The 18,057-nt window shown below is 44.2% G+C and overlaps 1 protein-coding gene across 1 annotated transcript in view; it reads right to left on the reverse strand.

Annotated features, from left to right (window-relative positions):
• The window catches only part of CUX2 (cut like homeobox 2), a 521,901-nt gene that overhangs the window by 158,336 nt on the left and 345,508 nt on the right, over window positions 1-18,057 (reverse strand). Inside the window, exon 4 of the mRNA XM_030219071.1 lies at window positions 214-292. Coding sequence (XP_030074931.1) covers window positions 214-292 — 79 coding nt within the window. The remainder of the gene's footprint in view (window positions 1-213; window positions 293-18,057) is intronic.

Here is an 18,057-nt window from a genome sequence, read left to right on the forward strand (position 1 = left end):
AGATCTTTAGTCTGCAATAAATCACTGATCAGACAAGCAAGAAGAAAATCAAGGAGGTAGTTACTGAAAGCATCAAAAACCTAAGGACGTCACAGTATTGTTTTTACAATGCACAATGACGTGCAATGCTTTGAAGCAATCACTGGTCTAACAGTCTTTAACGGTCTTCTTTCATAATTAATTATTCATTTGAGTATTCAGAACATTTCTTACCTGGTGCTTCAATTAATTGCTTGTAAACACTCAGGAAAGCAGTCTCGGCCTCCTTGCTTCTTTTACAAAGTGCAACCACCTTGGGGGAAAAAGAAATAACACAGCACTTGAGAAGGCTTGAAGCCAAGGTGGGGGGGGGGGGGGGGGGGAGAGAAAATAACCTCTTTAGTTCCTAAGCTTCACGCCAACACACAGCATTAAAAATAAACTCAGATACTCAGAAGAATGGAGTTGATCTAAAAAAAAAAAGTAAAGCGCACACAAATATTTATTTTTGTTACATTTGTACCCCGCGCTTTCCCACTCATGGCAGGCTTAATGCGGCTTACATGGGGCAATGGAGGGTTAAGTGACTTGCCCAGAGTCACAAGGAGCTGCCTGTGCTTGAAGTGGGAATCGAACTCAGTTCCTCAGGACCAAAGTCCACCACCCTAACCACTAGGCCACTCCTCCACTGTTGCTACTATTTGAGATTCTACATGGAATGTTGCTATTCCACTAGCAACATTCCATGTAGAAGTCGGCCCTTGTGGATCACCAATGTGGCCGCGCAGGCTTTTGCGTCCTGCGCAGCCTTCTACATGGGAATGTTGCTAGCAACATTCCATGTAGAATCTCCAATAGTATCTATTTTATTTTTGTTACATTTGTACACCGCGCTTTCCCACTCATGGCAGGCTCAATGCGGCTTACATGGGGCAATGGAGGGTTAAGTGACTTGCCCAGAGTCACAAGGAGCTGCCTGTGCCTGAAGTGGGAATCAAACTCAGTTCCTCAGGACCAAAGTCCACTACCCTAACCACTAGGCCACTCCTCCACTGTTGCTACTATTTGAGATTCTACTTGGATCACCAATGTGGCCGTGCAGGCTTCTACATGGAATGTTGCTAGTGGAATAGCAACATTCCATGTAGAATCTCCAATAGTAGCAACATTCAATGTAGAATCTCAAATAGTAGCAACAGAATCTCAAATAGTAGCAACATTCCCATGTAGAATCTCCAATAGTATCTATTTTATTTTTGTTACATTTGTACCCCACGCTTTCCCACTCATGGCAGGCTCAATGCGGCTTACATGGGGCAATGGAGGGTTAAGTGACTTGCCCAGAGTCACAAGGAGCTGCCTGTGCCTGAAGTGGGAATCGAACTCAGTTCTTCAGGACCAAGATCCACCACCCTAACCACTAGGCCACTCCTCCACTGTTGCTACTATTTGAGATTCTACATGGATCACCAATGTGGCCGCGTAGGCTTCTGCGAGTCTGACGTCCTGACGTCAGACTCACAGAAACAGAAGCCTGCGCAGCCTTCTACATGGAATGTTGCTAGTGGAATAGCAACATTCCATGTAGAATCTCCAATAGTAGCAACATTCCATGTAGAATCTTCCAATAGTAGCAACAGAATCTCCAATAGTAGCAACATTCCCATGTAGAATCTCCAATAGTATCTATTTTATTTTTGTTACATTTGTACCCCGCGCTTTCCCACTCATGGCAGGCTCAATGCGGCTTACATGGGGCAATGGAGGGTTAAGTGACTTGCCCAGAGTCACAAGGAGCTGCCTGTGCCTGAAGTGGGAATCGAACTCAGTTCCTCAGTTCCCCAGGACCAAAGTCCACCACCCTAACCACTAGGCCACTCCTCCACTCCTGACTTTCTGGTTCTCTCTATTTTGCTCCCGACCCCAAATTGTGAAAAATTTACAGCTGGATGATATTTCTCCATGTGATTGTCAATCTCAATATTAGTCAACAATCCTTGCTAACAAGATTCATTGCAATGTTCACTTTTCGTTCTACAAATCAGCTGGTTATCCCAAGTCTTGACTATTTAGTCATGGTCTTATGTCACGTAAAACTCAGTATCCTGTTTCCAGCAGAAGCCCATTCAGGTCACAGATACCTGGCAGGATCCCAATGAGTGGCCACATTCCATGCTGCTTATTCCCACAGATAAGCTGTGACCTTCCCCAGATCTACCTGGTTAATAATAGTTGATGAACTTTTCCTCCAGGAACTTGTCCAAACCTTTCTTGAGAACCACTTTATGTCAACTGCTTTTACTATATTCTCCAGCAACCAATTACAGAGCTTAATTGTACATCGAGTGTAAAAACATTTTCTGCAATTGGCTTTAAATATGTTACTTAGGGGGATGTTATCAACGTGGGATACCATTAATACAGGTTATTTTACCATATCTCTTGCTATTTTAGCAAAGGTCCCATTTTTAGCAACGCGATCTAGTTACTAATAACCTGGGTTAACAGTAAAATAACCCATCTTAATGGTAGTCCATGTTGATGGCTTCCCCTCTTAGTAACTTCACGATGTGTCCCCCTAGTCTTTGTACTTTTGAAAAGAGAAAACTGATTCACGTTTACCTGTTCGAATCCACTCCACTGATGATTTTATAGATCTTCATCATATCTACTACTACTACTTAACATTTCTAAAGCGCTACTAGGGTTACGCAGCGCTGTACAATTTAACATAGAGGGACGGTCCCTGCTCAAGGAGCTTACAATCTAAGAGACAAGTGAACGGACAGTCCGACAGGGGCGGTCAAATTGGGGCAGTCTGGATTTAGTGAACGGTAAGAGTTAGGTGCCGAATGCAGCATTGAAGAGGTGGGTTTTAAGCAAAGACTTGAAGATGGGCAGGGAGGGGGCTTGGCATAAGGGCTCAGGAAGGTTGTTCCAAGCATAGCTATCTCTTCTCCAAGGTGAAGAGCTGTAACCTCTTTCACCTTTCCTCACAGGGGAGTTGTTCCATCCCTTCATCATTTGGTTGTCCTTCTCTGTATCGTTTCTAGTTCTGCTATGTCTTTTTTAAGATGCGGAGACCAGAATTGCACAAAATATTCAAAGTGCCCTCACACCATGGAATGATGCAGACACAATATCATATTCTGCATTCATTTTCTAATAATTCCTGTTTGTTCTTTTGTTCATTGCACATTGAGCTGAAGATTTCAACATATGGTCCACAATTATGCCTAGATCAGTTTCCTTGGTGGTGACACCTAACGTGGAACCTAGCACCATGTTTGAAAAATGGTTTGGATAACTTCCTAAAAGAAAAGTCCATAAGCCACTATTAAGATTGATGGGGAAAATCCACTGCTTATTTCTAGGATAAGCAGCATAAAATGTATTGTCCTGTTTTGGGATCTTGCCAGACACTTGTGACCTGGATTGGCCACTGTTGGAAACAGGATGCTGGGCTTGATGGATTTCCGGTCTGTCCCAGTATGGTAACACTTATGTTCTCTACGTGGATCACAATGCCTTGAAATTTCATCTGCCACTCAGATGTCCAGGCTCACAAGGTCCACCTGAAATTTCCCAGAACCTAGAAACAGAGAAACTGAAGGCAGATAAAGACCATATGGCCTATCTGGTCTGCCCATCCATACCATCCACTATTCCTTCCATAGAGCTCCTACATACTTGTCCCAAGCTTTCTTGAATTCTGATGCAGTCTTTGCCTCCACCATCTCCACTGGGAGGTTGTTCCACAAACTTACCACCCTTTCTGTGAAGACATAAGGCATTAGGTTGCCCCTCTTTCATCTTCATCCTATGCCTCTTCATTCCAGAGACTTAACTCCTGTGCATTTATGCTATGAAGGTATTTACATGTCTCTATCAACCTCCCCTCTCCCGTCTTTCTTCCAAAGCTGCTTGTGATTTAACAACTTTGAATAATTTTGTTTGCTCTGCAAATCTGATCACTTCGCTCATTATTTTAGTTCTATTTTCATCCACTTCCTCATTGAAATGAAACCAGCTCTATAGAGACAACTTTCAAAATGGCTGCATTTCACCTTAAGCATCTTCACTGAAGCCGTGTTCTCATAAATACCATACTCAGTATGAGGTTATAAAATAATTGCTTTCTTGGAGAGATCTGTTAATTAACAAATTGCCTTTGTACAGAGCTGCTATGAAAGATGTTCTTTCCAAAGATGATAGATATTCCACTGAAAACTATGTATCCAGCTGTTACAGATGGATAGAGCTATTATCGTGCTTAATGCTTGTGTAGAGACCAGAAAGAGAAACAGTCCTGACCTTATACTAACACCAACATTTTCCAGAACAGAGGCTGCACCTTCTCTGCCTGATTGCATGGGAGGAGCCATCCCTTGGGAAACGGGGCCCCTATAAATAGCCAACCCAGGGGGGAGATCATTGTCTTTGGCTTACAGCCCTGTGTCATTGCACCAGAATCATGCTAGGGGTCTAGCCATCATTATTAAATTCCATGTTGAACATCCTTTTTTATTGGGGGAAAACCCAACCTAGGACTAACACAGTTACTGACCTTGAGAAGTCAGAGTGGGGAGCCAGTCCGAGAGCCTACCAAGCTGCTGGAATGCTTTCCCTGTCTTCCAATGCTAACCTCAATCTACGATGTCCTTTTTCTAACTATAAATTTTTTATTATGTTTAAGTAATTAATTAGCTTATTTATTAGGATTGTAACCTAGGTGACATTTTGTGTCTTCCCATTCTCCCCTCTTCCTCTTCTTTCCTTGTTATTTTTGCAAACTGCTTAGATATTTAGTGGAGGAGTAGCCTAGTGGTTAGTGCAGTGGACTTTGATTCTGGGGAACTGAGTTCGATTCCCACTGCAGCTCCTTGTGACTCTGGGCAAGTCACTTAACCCTCCATTGCCCCTGGTACAAAATAAGTACCTGAATATACATAAACTGCTTTCAATGTAGTTGCAAAAACCTCAGAAAGGAAGTATATCAAGTCCCAATTCCCTTTCCCTCTTTGAGATTCTACATGGAATGTTGCAATTATTTGAGATTCTATGTGGAATGTTGCTGCTATTGAGATTCTACATGGAATGTTGTTGCTCTTGCTATTATTTGAGATTCTGGAATGTTGCTACTATTTGAAGATTCTACATGGAATGTTGCTAGTGGAGGAGTAGCCTAGTGGTTAGTGCAGTGGACTTTGATCCTGGGGAACTGAGTTCAATTCCCACTGCAGCTCCTTCTGACTCTGGGCAAGTCACTTTACCCTCCATTGCCCCTGGTACAAAATAAGTACCTGAATATATGTAAACCGCTTTGAATGTAGTTGCAAAAACCTCAGAAAGGCGGTATATCAAGTCCCAGTTCCCTTTCCCATTCCCTTCCCTATTATTTGAGGCAGCGGCATATCAAATAAAGGTGAATTGTGAGAGAGACAAGAGGCGCTAACTAATCCAGCTGGAGAAGAACTGCGCCCAAGGTGCCCCCTCAGGGCTGTTGAGGGGGGAGGGGCAAGATTCCCCAGGCTCGGCCTCCAAAGGGCACCTGGTGTCGGGGTCAGTCTCTCTCCTGCTCCTGTGTGTCCACTGTGTCGGGACCTGGGTGATTGCGTTCCCAACACACAGGAGCAGGAGAGTGACAGATTGAGGGAGGAGCAGACACAGGAAGGTAAGGGGTAGGGGGCGGTGGCTGGTGGCTGCTCAAGTGGAAAGGGGGAGCAGGGGATGGTGGTGGCCAGAGTGGGGGGGGGGGGGGCGGGGGCAGCAGTGGCCTTGCCCCTGGCCCAGTTCTGTCTTGGTGGCTCTGCTCAAGAAAAACACATCTCTAGACGCCAGGTCCCCTCTGGAAGGACCCACCAATACCTTGAGAATGTAAATAGATAAGCAGAATAAGGAAGGTTATACAGACCTTTAACTGTCACTTGTCACCTTAAATACCTTTACTGCAATATGAAAGGAACTGTAAACAGTTGGATATATCACTACTCTTGGCTATCCATGTAGCAGTAAACCCTTCACAGCTGGAAGCAACACTCTCCGTGTGAAGTGCTTTATTGCTTGAGTGACCGAGAGTGGAGTGAGTGGATGCAGGAATCGGATAAGCTGGCTATCTAGTTTTGCCAGCAGAGGCGCAGCTAGGTGGGGTGCCAGGGGAGTGACTACTCCCCTAAACGGACTTCGGACCGTGACAGCGCCTATTTTTCAGGTGGTCCATTGAATCTACGCAGTGCATGCATGCATGCACCTCTCTGCTCCTCCTGGAGTCACAACCTGGCTACACCCTCAAATCAGTCCAATATAAATATATCTGTGTGGCCCTCTGATGCTCTACTTCTAAAAAGGATTACACTTGCAAAAGCAAAAACAGCAACAAGAAACAAAAACAAAAACAAATGAGTAGATATTCAGCTGTTTTATTTTTAACACTGACCGCTACAGGCAGAAATAATCTTAGATATTCAGTGCCAGGAGATGCCTGGTCACCAACCAACATTGACTCTCTGGGGCTAACTGTAGTCGTGCTGGGGCAGGGGATCCACATAAGACAGTTATGCCATCCCAGCTGAATATTAGCTGGGACCCTCATAAAATGGAAAAGGTACCCTTGTTCCTCACCCCTAATGAGTCAAGATCCCCCTCCCAGCCACCAGACAAGGAGCTGACCACGCTGTCACCCACCCCTGATGAGACGTCCCCCCTCCTAGCCCCCCAAGTCCATGACCCCTCCCAACCCCTCTCCCCACTTAGGATAGGCCTCCTGCCCTACCTAATGTCCTTGGTGGTCCAGTGGGGATAGGAGTGAACCCCATTTGCTCCTGCCCCTTGCAGCTGCCAGTTCAAAATATTGCCATGACCTCTAGCCCACCCAAAGCAGTGCATATGCTAATTAAAAACAATGCAATAAAACATATAAAAAACAGAAACACAGATGAAAACATAAAAACATTCAGTGCTTCATTTTATTTATTTATTTATTTATTTGAGATTTGCTACACAGCCGTCAACTAACTAGTGGATCACAGCGATTTACAGGGCTAAAGTTCACATAAAATCAGAAAAAGGAAAGGAGCTACAATTGTGGAGGAGTGGCCTAGTGGTTAGGGTTCCCCAGTCTTTGGTCCTGGGGAACTGAGGAGCTGAGTTCGATTCCCACTTCAGGCACAGGCAGCTCCTTGTGACTCTGGGCAAGTCACTTAACCCTCCATTGCCCCATGTAAGCCGCATTGAGCCTGCCATGAGTGGGAAAGCGCGGGGTACAAAAGAAACAAAAATAAAATAGATACTATTGGAGATTCTACATGGAATGTTGCTACTATTGGAGATTCTACATGGAATGTTACTACTATTGGAGATTCTACATGGAATGTTGCTATTCCACTAGCAACATTCCATGTAGAAGGCTGCGCAGGCTTCTGTTTCTGTGAGTCTGACGTCCTGCACGTACGTGCAGGACGTCAGACTCACAGAAGCAGAAGCCTGCGCGGCCACATTGGTGATCTGCAAGGGCCGACTTCTACATGGAATGTTGATAGTGGAGGAGTAGCCTAGTGGTTAGTGCAGTGGACTTTGATTCTGGGGAACTGAGGAACTCAGTTCAATTCCCACTTCAGGCACAGGCAGCTCCCTTGTGACTCTGGGCAAGTCACTTAACCCTCCATTGCCCCATGTAAGCCGCATTGAGCCTGCCATGAGTGGGAAAGCGCGGGGTACAAATGTAACAAAAAAAAAAAAAAGTAGGCATTCAAACCAAAGAATAAAGGTCACAAAACAAGGGAAGGGAAGGGTGGGATGACACGAAATAGATAACGGAATAGGTAACAGAGGAAAAAAAACCCCAAACCTAGGTGGAGTCAAATGCTTGATGGAATTAACTACAGTAAACAACTCATTACTGTAAAAGTTTATGGCAGTCAACCTGAAAGATTGGGTTCATAATATTCCTAGGCGCCTACAGAAAAGAGCCTCCAAGATGGAAATTGACAGCATATGGCCGAATGCTTTTTCCATGTGAGTAACTGTGGGGTCCTGTTTCCCACGTGGGAAAAACATTCAAATAACTCATGCTGTTCTTCAAATCTAATGTATATCATTCATTGCAAAAAATGTGAAGAAGGTGCTAAGTTGGGAGACGGGGGGGGGGGGGGGGGGGTTATTCAAACCTCACTGCTGCTCCTTGTGATCTTGGGCAACTCACTTAACCCTCCCTCAGGTACAACCTTAGATTCTGAGCCCTCCTGGGACAGAGAAATATCCAGTGTAACTGAATGTAACTCACCTTGAGATACTACTGAAAAAGGTGTGAGCAAAATCTAAATAATGACACATATCAAAATATATAATTGCTTATATAGTAACATAGTACATGACGGCAGAAAAAAAGACCTGCACGGTCCATCCAGTCTGCGCAACAAGACAACTCATGTGTGCTACTTTTTGTATATACCCTACTTTGATTTGTACCTGTGCTCTTCAGGGCACAGACCTTATAAGTCTGCCCAGCACTATCCCTGCCTCCCAACCACCAGTCCCGCCTCCCACCACCGGCTCTGGCACAGACCGTATAAGTTTGCCCAGCGCTATCCCCGCCTCCCACCACCGGCTCTGGCACAGACCGTATAAGTCTGCCCAGCACTATCCCTGCCTCCCAACCTCCAGTCCTGCCTCCCACCACCGACTCTGGCACAGACCATATAAGTCTGGCCAGCACTGCCTCCCACCATATTGTGATATGTGTCATATTTTGTGACCTGAACAATGAATTGCCTTTGAAAGTTAGTCAAAAAAATGTATTAAGTTGGTCCAATAAAAAAGATACTATTATTTTATTGCTACTCATTACCTTAAAATGCTGTGGTAGCCGTGTTTAGTTCACTTTTAATCATGAGTTCAGGAAACCTCTTTTAAAGAACGTCACATATCTTTATACCTCTCTTCCCAAGAGTAGCCAGACGTTCTATGAGCAGAGCAACGTCAAATAAATTACATCAAACCAGTGAATTTCTAACTATCAAATAACATTCTAGCTCTGAGCACTGGAGAGGCCATCAGATGCAATCTTTCAGATTCAAACGGAATCTTTCCTGGATGAAATATTTCCAGACTTCTACAGATGACTGAATTTAAATTACTTGTCATGCAAAACAAAAGCAGTCATTTGTAATTCATCTTTCCAAATGTATACACACCACAGAATGAAGCTCATTTTACTCCTGTTAAAATGGTACAAGCAATGGCTTTGTTTTAAGTCTCTATTATGCCCTTCTATGTTCATGCTGATAGCTGCTATGGAATAGAGCACCTTTTGCAACAATTTGTTTTGTTTTGTTACATTTGTACCCCGCGCTTTCCCACTCATGGCAGGCTCAATGCGGCTTACATGGGGCAATGGAGGGTTAAGTGACTTGCCCAGAGTCACAAGGAGCTGCCTGTGCCTGAAGTGGGAATTGAACTCAGTTCCCCAGGACCAAAGTCCACCACCCTAACCACTAGGCCACTCCTCCACTGTTGCTACTATTTGAGATTCTACATGGAATGTTGCTATTCCACTAGCAACATTCCATGTAGAAGTCGGCCCTTGCAGATCACCAATGTGGCCGCGCAGGCTTCTGCTTCTGTGAGTCTGACGTCCTGCACGTATGTGCAGGACGTCAGACTCACAGAAACAGAAGCCTGCGCAGCCTTCTACATGGAATGTTGCTAGTGGAATAGCAACATTCCATGTAGAATCTCCAATAGTATCTATTTTATTTTTGTTTCTTTTGTACCCCGCGCTTTCCCACTCATGGCAGGCTCAATGCGGCTTACATGGGGCAATGGAGGGTTAAGTGACTTGCCCAGAGTCACAAGGAGCTGCCTGTGCCTGAAGTGGGAATTGAACTCAGTTCCTCAGTTCCCCAGGACCAAAGTCCACCACCCTAACCACTAGGCCACTCCTCCACTCTCAGCAACACGATGTTAAAAGCTATCCAGCTGATTTTCAAAGCTACTATTCCAAGTAGCGGGTTCTGCTACCCAGGTACAGGGGTGGACTGAGGGTAGTATGGGACCCCCCCACCCAGCTGCTGCCCGACACCGCCTTGCTGCCCCGGTCCTACCTGAGGGGTCCTGGTAATCTGGTGGCCTCTGTGGAGGGGCATGTTCTTTCCTGCCCGCTGCGCTGCTGCTATTCCCCCATTTGCTGGCACCCCGCCATGTTTTCAAAATGGCGGCCGAGACTTCCCACGGTACTCTCATGGGTCTCGACAGTCTCGCGAGACGTCCAAAGGGAGTCTCAGCCACCATTTTTAAAATACGGTGGGGCTGCGAAGGGGAGAAGAGCAGCAGCCCAGCAGGCCAGGCAGGAAAGAATATGTTCCCCTCCACTGAGGACACTAGATCACCAGCAGCGCTCTGGGCATCCGGGCAGAGCCTTTGGGCCCCCTAGAACCTACTACTACTATTTAGCATTTCTATAGCGCTACAAGGCGTACGCAGCGCTGCATAAACATAGAAGAAAGACAGTCCCTGCTCAAAGAGCTTACAATCTAATAGACAAAAAATAAAGTAAGCAAATCAAATCAATTAATGTGTACAGGAAGGAGGAGAGGAGGGTAGGTGGAGGCGAGTGGTTACAAGTGGTTTCGAGTCAAAAGCAATGTTAAAGAGGTGGGCTTTCAATCTAGATTTAAAGGTGGCCAAGGATGGGGCAAGACGTAGGGGCTCAGGAAGTTTATTCCAGGTGTAGGGTGCAGCGAGACAGAAGGCGCGAAGTCTGGAGTTGGCAGTAGTGGAGAAGGGAACAGATAAGAAGGATTTATCCATGGAGCGGAGTGCACGGGAAGGGGTGTAGGGAAGGACGAGTGTGGAGAGATACTGGGGAGCAGCAGAGTGAGTACATTTATAGGTTAGTAGAAGAAGTTTGAACAGGATGCGAAAACGGATAGGGAGCCAGTGAAGCGACTTGAGGAGAGGGGTAGTATGAGTAAAGCGACCCTGGCGGAAGACGAGACGGGCAGCAGAGTTTTGAACCGATTGAAGAGGTGAGACGTGACTAAGTGGGAGGCCAGCAAGAAGCAGATTGCAGTAGTCTAAACGAGAGGTGACAAGGGTGTGGATGAGGGTTTTGGTAGAGTGCTCGGAAAGAAAGGGGCGGATTTTACGGATGTTGTAAAGAAAGAAACGACAGGTCTTGGCGATCTGCTGGATATGAGCAGAGAAGGAGAGAGAAGAGTCAAAGATGACCCCAAGGTTTCGAGCTGCGGAGACAGGGAGAATGAGAGAGCCATCAACAGAAATAGAAAACGGGGGGAATGGGGAGGTGGGTTTGGGGGGAAAAATGAGAAGCTCGGTTTTGGTCATGTTTAATTTCAGGTGGCGTTGAGACATCCAGACAGCAATGTCAGACAAGCACGCTGAAACTCTGGCCCTCGGGCACTGCCCGATTGCTCAAATGGTCAGTCCACCTCTGTCCAGGTACATGGCAATGACTGGGGCCTTTCCCAGATTTTTAGCTGAAAACCGCTGTAGATCTCTCAGGTGCTTATCCCTAAAGTCTCTTCTATGTTTTATTTTGAAGTTCAAGAAGGGCTTTTTTTTGAGGGGGTACTTGGGGATACTGAGTACCAGCACCTTAGCTCAGGCTCTACACACCAATTCTGCCTTGTCGTAGATTCTGTAACTAGTCGCAGGGGGCCTGGCTGTTTTGGGGTAGGTCCCTCCGTAATCACACTTGAGTTCATGTATACAACTTCCTTGATCAAAAGAACGCTCAACGCGGTGAACAAACGTATTTTTTAAATTGACATATAAAATAAAATTAATAACCGGATAGTGCTGCTGAATATACCTGGTTAGCTCCGGACAAGCGATTTATATATTGGGATTTATTAACCGTCTTTATGAAGAGATTCACCCAAGGCGGTGTACAGCAAGTACAGTTGAACATAAAACTTAGAATTTTGTTAACAGCATACAATAAATGAGGTAAACTTGAAAAAAAAAATAGATTAAAACCTAATAACAGAACTACCATGAAACAGTATCAAAAATACCGCACGTACTTGGCACTACTAACTCTCTCTTTAAGAGCCCTTCAACTGTAACTACTCCCCTAACAAGGCTCATATATGGTTTTAACCTCCACCTTAACCATATATCATATAGAAATCATTCATATGTTTTTTATCGCCTCAGCAGTGCACATGACCAACTTCACTCTTTTATTGGACATTCAACAGCACCCAAATCCTCACTGGCGATAATATTTTATTAAACTGTTTCTTCATTTACTTATTTAACTGTTCATTTTACTTTTTAATTTTTAATCTCTAAGTTACTTATAAGCAATACTTAACTTGCACTGAACGGTCAGACCAGGGGTTCAACAATGCCCGACATGCATGTTTCGCCCTAAAAGGCTGTGTCAAGGGCTCCCCCTTAGCCGTTCTTAGTACCAGCCTCGCAATGTTTTCTTTCTGGATTTCCTCCTGCTTGTTAGGGGAGTAGTTACAGTATCAAAAATATACACATTTAACCGCACTGGAATTCAAATACCAGAGATATAATACAATGTTAGCATAATACTAATGATACACCTAATCAGCATGCGTTAGAACATTCAACTAACATAGATATGATGCTAAAGAATTTCTACAATACGGCTTACCATATAGCTGAGGGACCAAGATGATGGGAACAAGATGCATGGTACAGAGTCAGTTGGGATAATTTGATGGTTAGCTAAACTCAAGGCAAGTTTGTTGTTTAGTTAAGTAAGAGATTAGGAACTGATCTAAGTTACAGTGTGTGTAGCAAGCTAGTCCAGGTGAGTGTAAAGTCAGTCACCCTATGTATTAAAGGCTTGGAAGAAGAGCCAGGCTTTCACCTGCTTCCTGAAGTAGAGGCGGTCTTGAGTTACATATAGCCTCTCTGGGAGTAAATTCCAGAGCGTGGGGGCTATTCCTGAGAAGGCTCGCTGGCGGGTATCACATCGTACAATTTCTTCTGACAAAGGTACAGATAGTGATGAGAGGGCCTTAGAGGTCTTAAAGGTGTGTAAAGGGCTAACTTATTCTTTAAGCACTCTGGCCCATTTTGTCTGAGGACCTTGCAAATCAAACATAGAGTTTTAAATTTAGCCCTGTAAGGTACTGGTAGCCAGTGTAGCTTTTGCAGGAAGGGTATGATGTGGGTCACGCCACTTGCAGCCTTATATCAGTCATACTGCAGCACTCTGAATTAGTTGGAGCTGATACAAACTCTTTTTGGTTTGGCCAGTGTACAGGGAATTACAGTAGTCTAGTCGTGATGTTATCATGGCACGGACCACTGTGGTTTTCAATATATGGCCGTTTAAATTGCTTTGAATATCGACCCCTTTATTTTTGAGCTGGACAGAATCTCTTCAACCTAGGTTTTTCTCTCTGCAAACTGAGTTTTAAAACATTATCTCTGTTTTCAGTCTCTAAATATGACTGTAAAATGCACAAGTGTAAAATGAAAACTGGCATGTCATATAAGCCTAGCGTTTATAGTGGATTAATTGTTGTTAATAGTCTGGTGCCCTCTCTCTTACATGATATATGTTCTTTGAAATAACAATGTGCTGCATTTAGCTAACAAAAAAACATGGCAACTGCAGGAGTCAAACAGCAGGTAGGATAGCAACTGTCAAGGCGAGAATTCGATCTCCCCTCCCTCCACACTTAGTAGGGGAGGATTCAATTTCAGCCAGGTACAGAGGGGCTTAGCCTATCATTTCAGGGAGTGGAAAATCATAATCTTCTCCTTGCCAAACTACAAGAGAGATATTGAGTCTTCAGGATTTACCTAATAAATAAGGGCAGGTGCAGTCCAGCATGGTCCATTTAATCTGCCCAGAACAGTGGCCAGGGTTGAACTTGCCACTCCATGAAGGTTAATCTCTTCCCTTTAGTTGTTAGGGTAGAAATTGTCACTCCTGCAGGCTACCCACCTCTATGCATTTTTTTTTGCAAGTCAGTTATGTTTTATTTTGAGTGCAAATACTCTATGGGGTCAATATTCAAAGCGACTTAACTGGCCAGAAATGGCTCCTGGCTGGTTACGTCACTCATTTGGGGCTAACTACTCATTTTCAGCAGCACTTAGACAGTTTGTGGCGCTGAAAATGTCTGGTTAGAACCTAACTCAAAACTGGCTATTTTGGGAGCTTTCTGGGGTCAGAGTCAGCACTTGGCTGGTTAAGTGCTGATTAGAGAATGACACGGGGACAAAGATGGTCTCTATCCCCGCAAGTTCTGTTCATCTGACGCGTTTGCAACAGCTGCATCTGTTTCGTCCCTCTCCACATCCTTAAGAAAGCTTGCCCGCTTGTAGCAGTTCACAATGGTTGCCTGTGTAACATGATTCCAGGCTTCTTTCTGCATATGTAGGGAATCCAACAGTGATAGATTACAAGCCAGTTCAACAGCACGTTTATCCTTGCCAGTCTGGTAATACATAATGCTCATCAGATGACTTAGCACAAGAGCCCGATAATGTTGTTTGAAATTGGCTACTATGCCCTGATCCATAGGTTGGATCAGAGAGGTAGTGTTTGGTGGCAGGAAGACCACCTTGACGTTAGACAGCCTGACATCATCACTGTGTGCAGCACAATTATCACAAAGCAACAAAATCTGACGCTTTTGTGCCTGCATTCTAGTGTCTAACTTCTTTAGCCACTGCTTCCAAATTTCCCCAGTCATCCATGAATTTGCATTAGCCTCGTATAACACAGGAAGTCGCTTAACATTCTTGAAGCAACGGGGCTGTTTGCTCTTTCCAATGAAGAGTGATTCCAATTTCTCACTCCCATCCACATTGCAACAAAGGAGGATCGTCAGTCAGTCCTTTGACATTTTAGTTCCTGTAGTTTCGGCTTGTTTGAATGCAAGTGTTCCATCAGGAATCGCTCGCCAGTAGAGACTGTTTTCGTCAGCATTGAAAATGTCACAAGGTGCAAACTCGTTCAAGATGGTAGGAAGAACTGAAACAACCCAATTTTCAGCACCAAAGTCATCAGCGTCTTGTTTTTCACCATGCTGTTTCTTGAATTTTATGTTGTTCCTCTCCTTCCATCTTTCCAACCATCCAACAGTGGCTTTGAATTCAGATAGTCCAAGACTTTCAGCTAGCTGATCAGCTTTCTCCATAAGCAGTGGACCACTGACAGGAAACTGTCTGCTCCTGACTTGAGAAAACCACCGAAGAAGAGCATCTTCTACATCCTCAGCTTTTCCCGCCCGTTTTCGTTTCCTGTGTGGATTTGTATTGTTTTGCCAGTCTTCCAGAAGCTGATCTTTCTGCTTCAAGATACATGAAATTTGACTGGGATTGACACCATATTCTTTAGCAATAGATGCTTGACTTTGTTTGTTTTAAGAACTTCTATTCGTTCAGCCAGCTTTAAAGTCTTACAGTTGCACGACAACGACTCCTCCAGTGTACACTCTAACAACATTCTTTCGCTTATTCTGCCTGTGGCAGTTAACCAACGAGATTTCAAATTTATCGCCCCTTTGTCACGTGCCAATTGGCTTGCATATTCCGTTTGTGCGCTTATGCGGAGTCTTTCCTGCAGAGGAGCAGTCTTAAACCATGCATATAAGCGAATCTTGCACTTATCAGTGGTGTGCTAAAGTGAAGTTTGTCCCCATAGAAATTGATGGCGCCAAAAACGGGACCGAAGTACGGTATGCAGTTAAACAGAGCATGCGCTTATCCGACGTGCACTTAAATGGAGTGCACTGTATTTCCAGATGTTGCTTTTTGGTTCTTCCCTTGCAACATCATTTCATGTCCTCTAGTTCTATAGTTTCTCCGTTTTTGGAAAAGGTTCGTTTGTTCATTTATACCTTTCAAGTATTTAAAAGTCTGCATCATATCTCCCGTATTCCTCCTCTGTTCTACATATTCAGATCTTCAAATCTCTTCTCATACATCTTCTGCTGAAGACCCCATACCATTTTAGTCACTTTCTTCTGAACTGCTTCAAGACTTTTTATGTCTTTGGCAATATGGCCTCCACACTGAACACAGTACTCCGACTGCAGTTTCACCAAATGACTTGTGCAGGGACATTTTTATCTTCTTCTTTCTGCTGGTTATGTCCTCTCTATGCAGCCAAGCATCCTCCTGGCCTTGGCCATCGACTTATCACATTGTTTTTGCCACCTTGAGATCCTCAGGCACTGTCACCCAAAGGTCTCTTTCCTGGTCCTTATAGATCATCCTCTTGACTCCTATTGCATACAACTCCTTTGGATTTCTACACCCCAATTTCATCACCCTACATTTCTTCACATTAAAGCAGAACGGTCAAGCGTTTGCCCATACTTCTAATTTTTGGAGATTGCTTCTCATGTTTTCCACTCCCTCCAGGGTATCCACTCTTTTGCCGGTCTTCGTGTCATCTGCACAAAGGCAGATGTTTCCTTTTAAACCTTCGGCAATAGGTCGGGGAAGGGAGAGGAGACATATGATCTATCATGATTGACAATTTACAATTTATATTTAGAGGGATTCCCTCGGACATTAGGGATAGTTGTTACACAGCTGTAGAATAAGTCGCGTAAGGGATGGAGTATCTTTCGCTAAATTGTTAAAGTTCGCGAGCTCATTGGAGGGGAACATGTTGTTCTGCGGTGACTAAATGTTGAGGCTTCTGTGGAAGAAGAGGGGTGGGGAGAAAAATGTTGAAAAATTTGATGACTGTAAACAACATAAGACACTCATTGTTTCTTGATGATAGCTGCAAGTTTAGGTGAGAGAATTGAGTTGTAGGGGCTGCACATGATATTTATGTAATAATTTTGTCATCAATAAAAACGTTAAAACATAAACCTTCGGCAATATCACTCACAATAATACTGAACAGAATTGGCCCAAGTACAGATCCCCGAGACACACCACTACTCACCTTTCTTCTGAGAGAATTCCATTTACCACCACCCTCTGTTGCCTGTCACTCAACCAATTTCTGATTCGGTTAAACACTTTGCATCCCATTCCTCAAATTACTTAATTTATTCATGAGCCTTCAATTTAGGAGTATTCTCCTTAGAATTTACACTAGTATTTTATAAAGACAAATAAGCATCTTCCAGCTCATGCAAACTAGGCGCTCCGTTATGATTTATTTATTGCGTACTTTTGATATGACGCACAAAGGCCTAGACACAGGCCTACAATGAAAACAAAAGCCTACACGAGAGGCAGGTAAGCGGCTTACAATAAAAATCAACAGTTTAAAAGTTTACAAAATTATTCTCTTTCAGTGCACTTTAGGCTAGTTAACGCTCACAGAGCGTGCACCCAGGTAGCGCCTCTGAAAAATAAGCTACAACATACATGTGGCAAAAGTACCCATGTACTTTCCATACATGTGGCAAAAGTACCCATGTACTTTCCAAGCAGGTGGGCTATTTGAAAATTGCTCCCATTATTTTAAGTAACAGTTACTAAGCCGTGTAAGAGATCCGAAGGGATGTTCTAGGGTGGTTATGTGACTACTTTAAATATATAACCTGACACACTTCATTGAGTATGTTACAACTGATGAGGACTTATTTTGAACTGTAGTGAAATGTGAAGCCCTGGAGCTGAAGAAGTGGTCATAATGCATTCAGCTTCCAGAACTGTACCTTTTCTTTTGCCAGGAAGTTTCTTTTGGGCTTATAACTCAAATCAGGACTGCCAGTTCTGCAATTATGGAACCATGAGTCTTTATTCACAACTAGGTGGGGTTTTCACTCTTTTTAATCCTCTTTCCACCTAGTATACCCAGTGGAGTAAGAACCTTCCGCTAAATGTTTACAAACCACAAATCCTTGGAAGCTGGTATGCTGCCACCCTGAGTTTGGCCACTAGGGGTAGGTACTGTGTGATGTTGAAACGCCACCTTCTGGGAGCTGTGAACTCTGCGACACCCACAAACCAACCCAGCCTGAGTAGCTGGAGCAGAGTCACAGAACTGATTCTGGCAGGACACATATTCCCACGAGAAGGCAACAAAATGTCCAAGTGCATACAAACCTGGCAAAGTAGTGACTGAAGTGGTGGCAAGCATGTTTA

Source organism: Microcaecilia unicolor, chromosome 11 (genome assembly GCF_901765095.1).
Source record: "Microcaecilia unicolor chromosome 11, aMicUni1.1, whole genome shotgun sequence".
NCBI classification, from domain to species: Eukaryota; Metazoa; Chordata; class Amphibia; order Gymnophiona; family Siphonopidae; genus Microcaecilia; species Microcaecilia unicolor.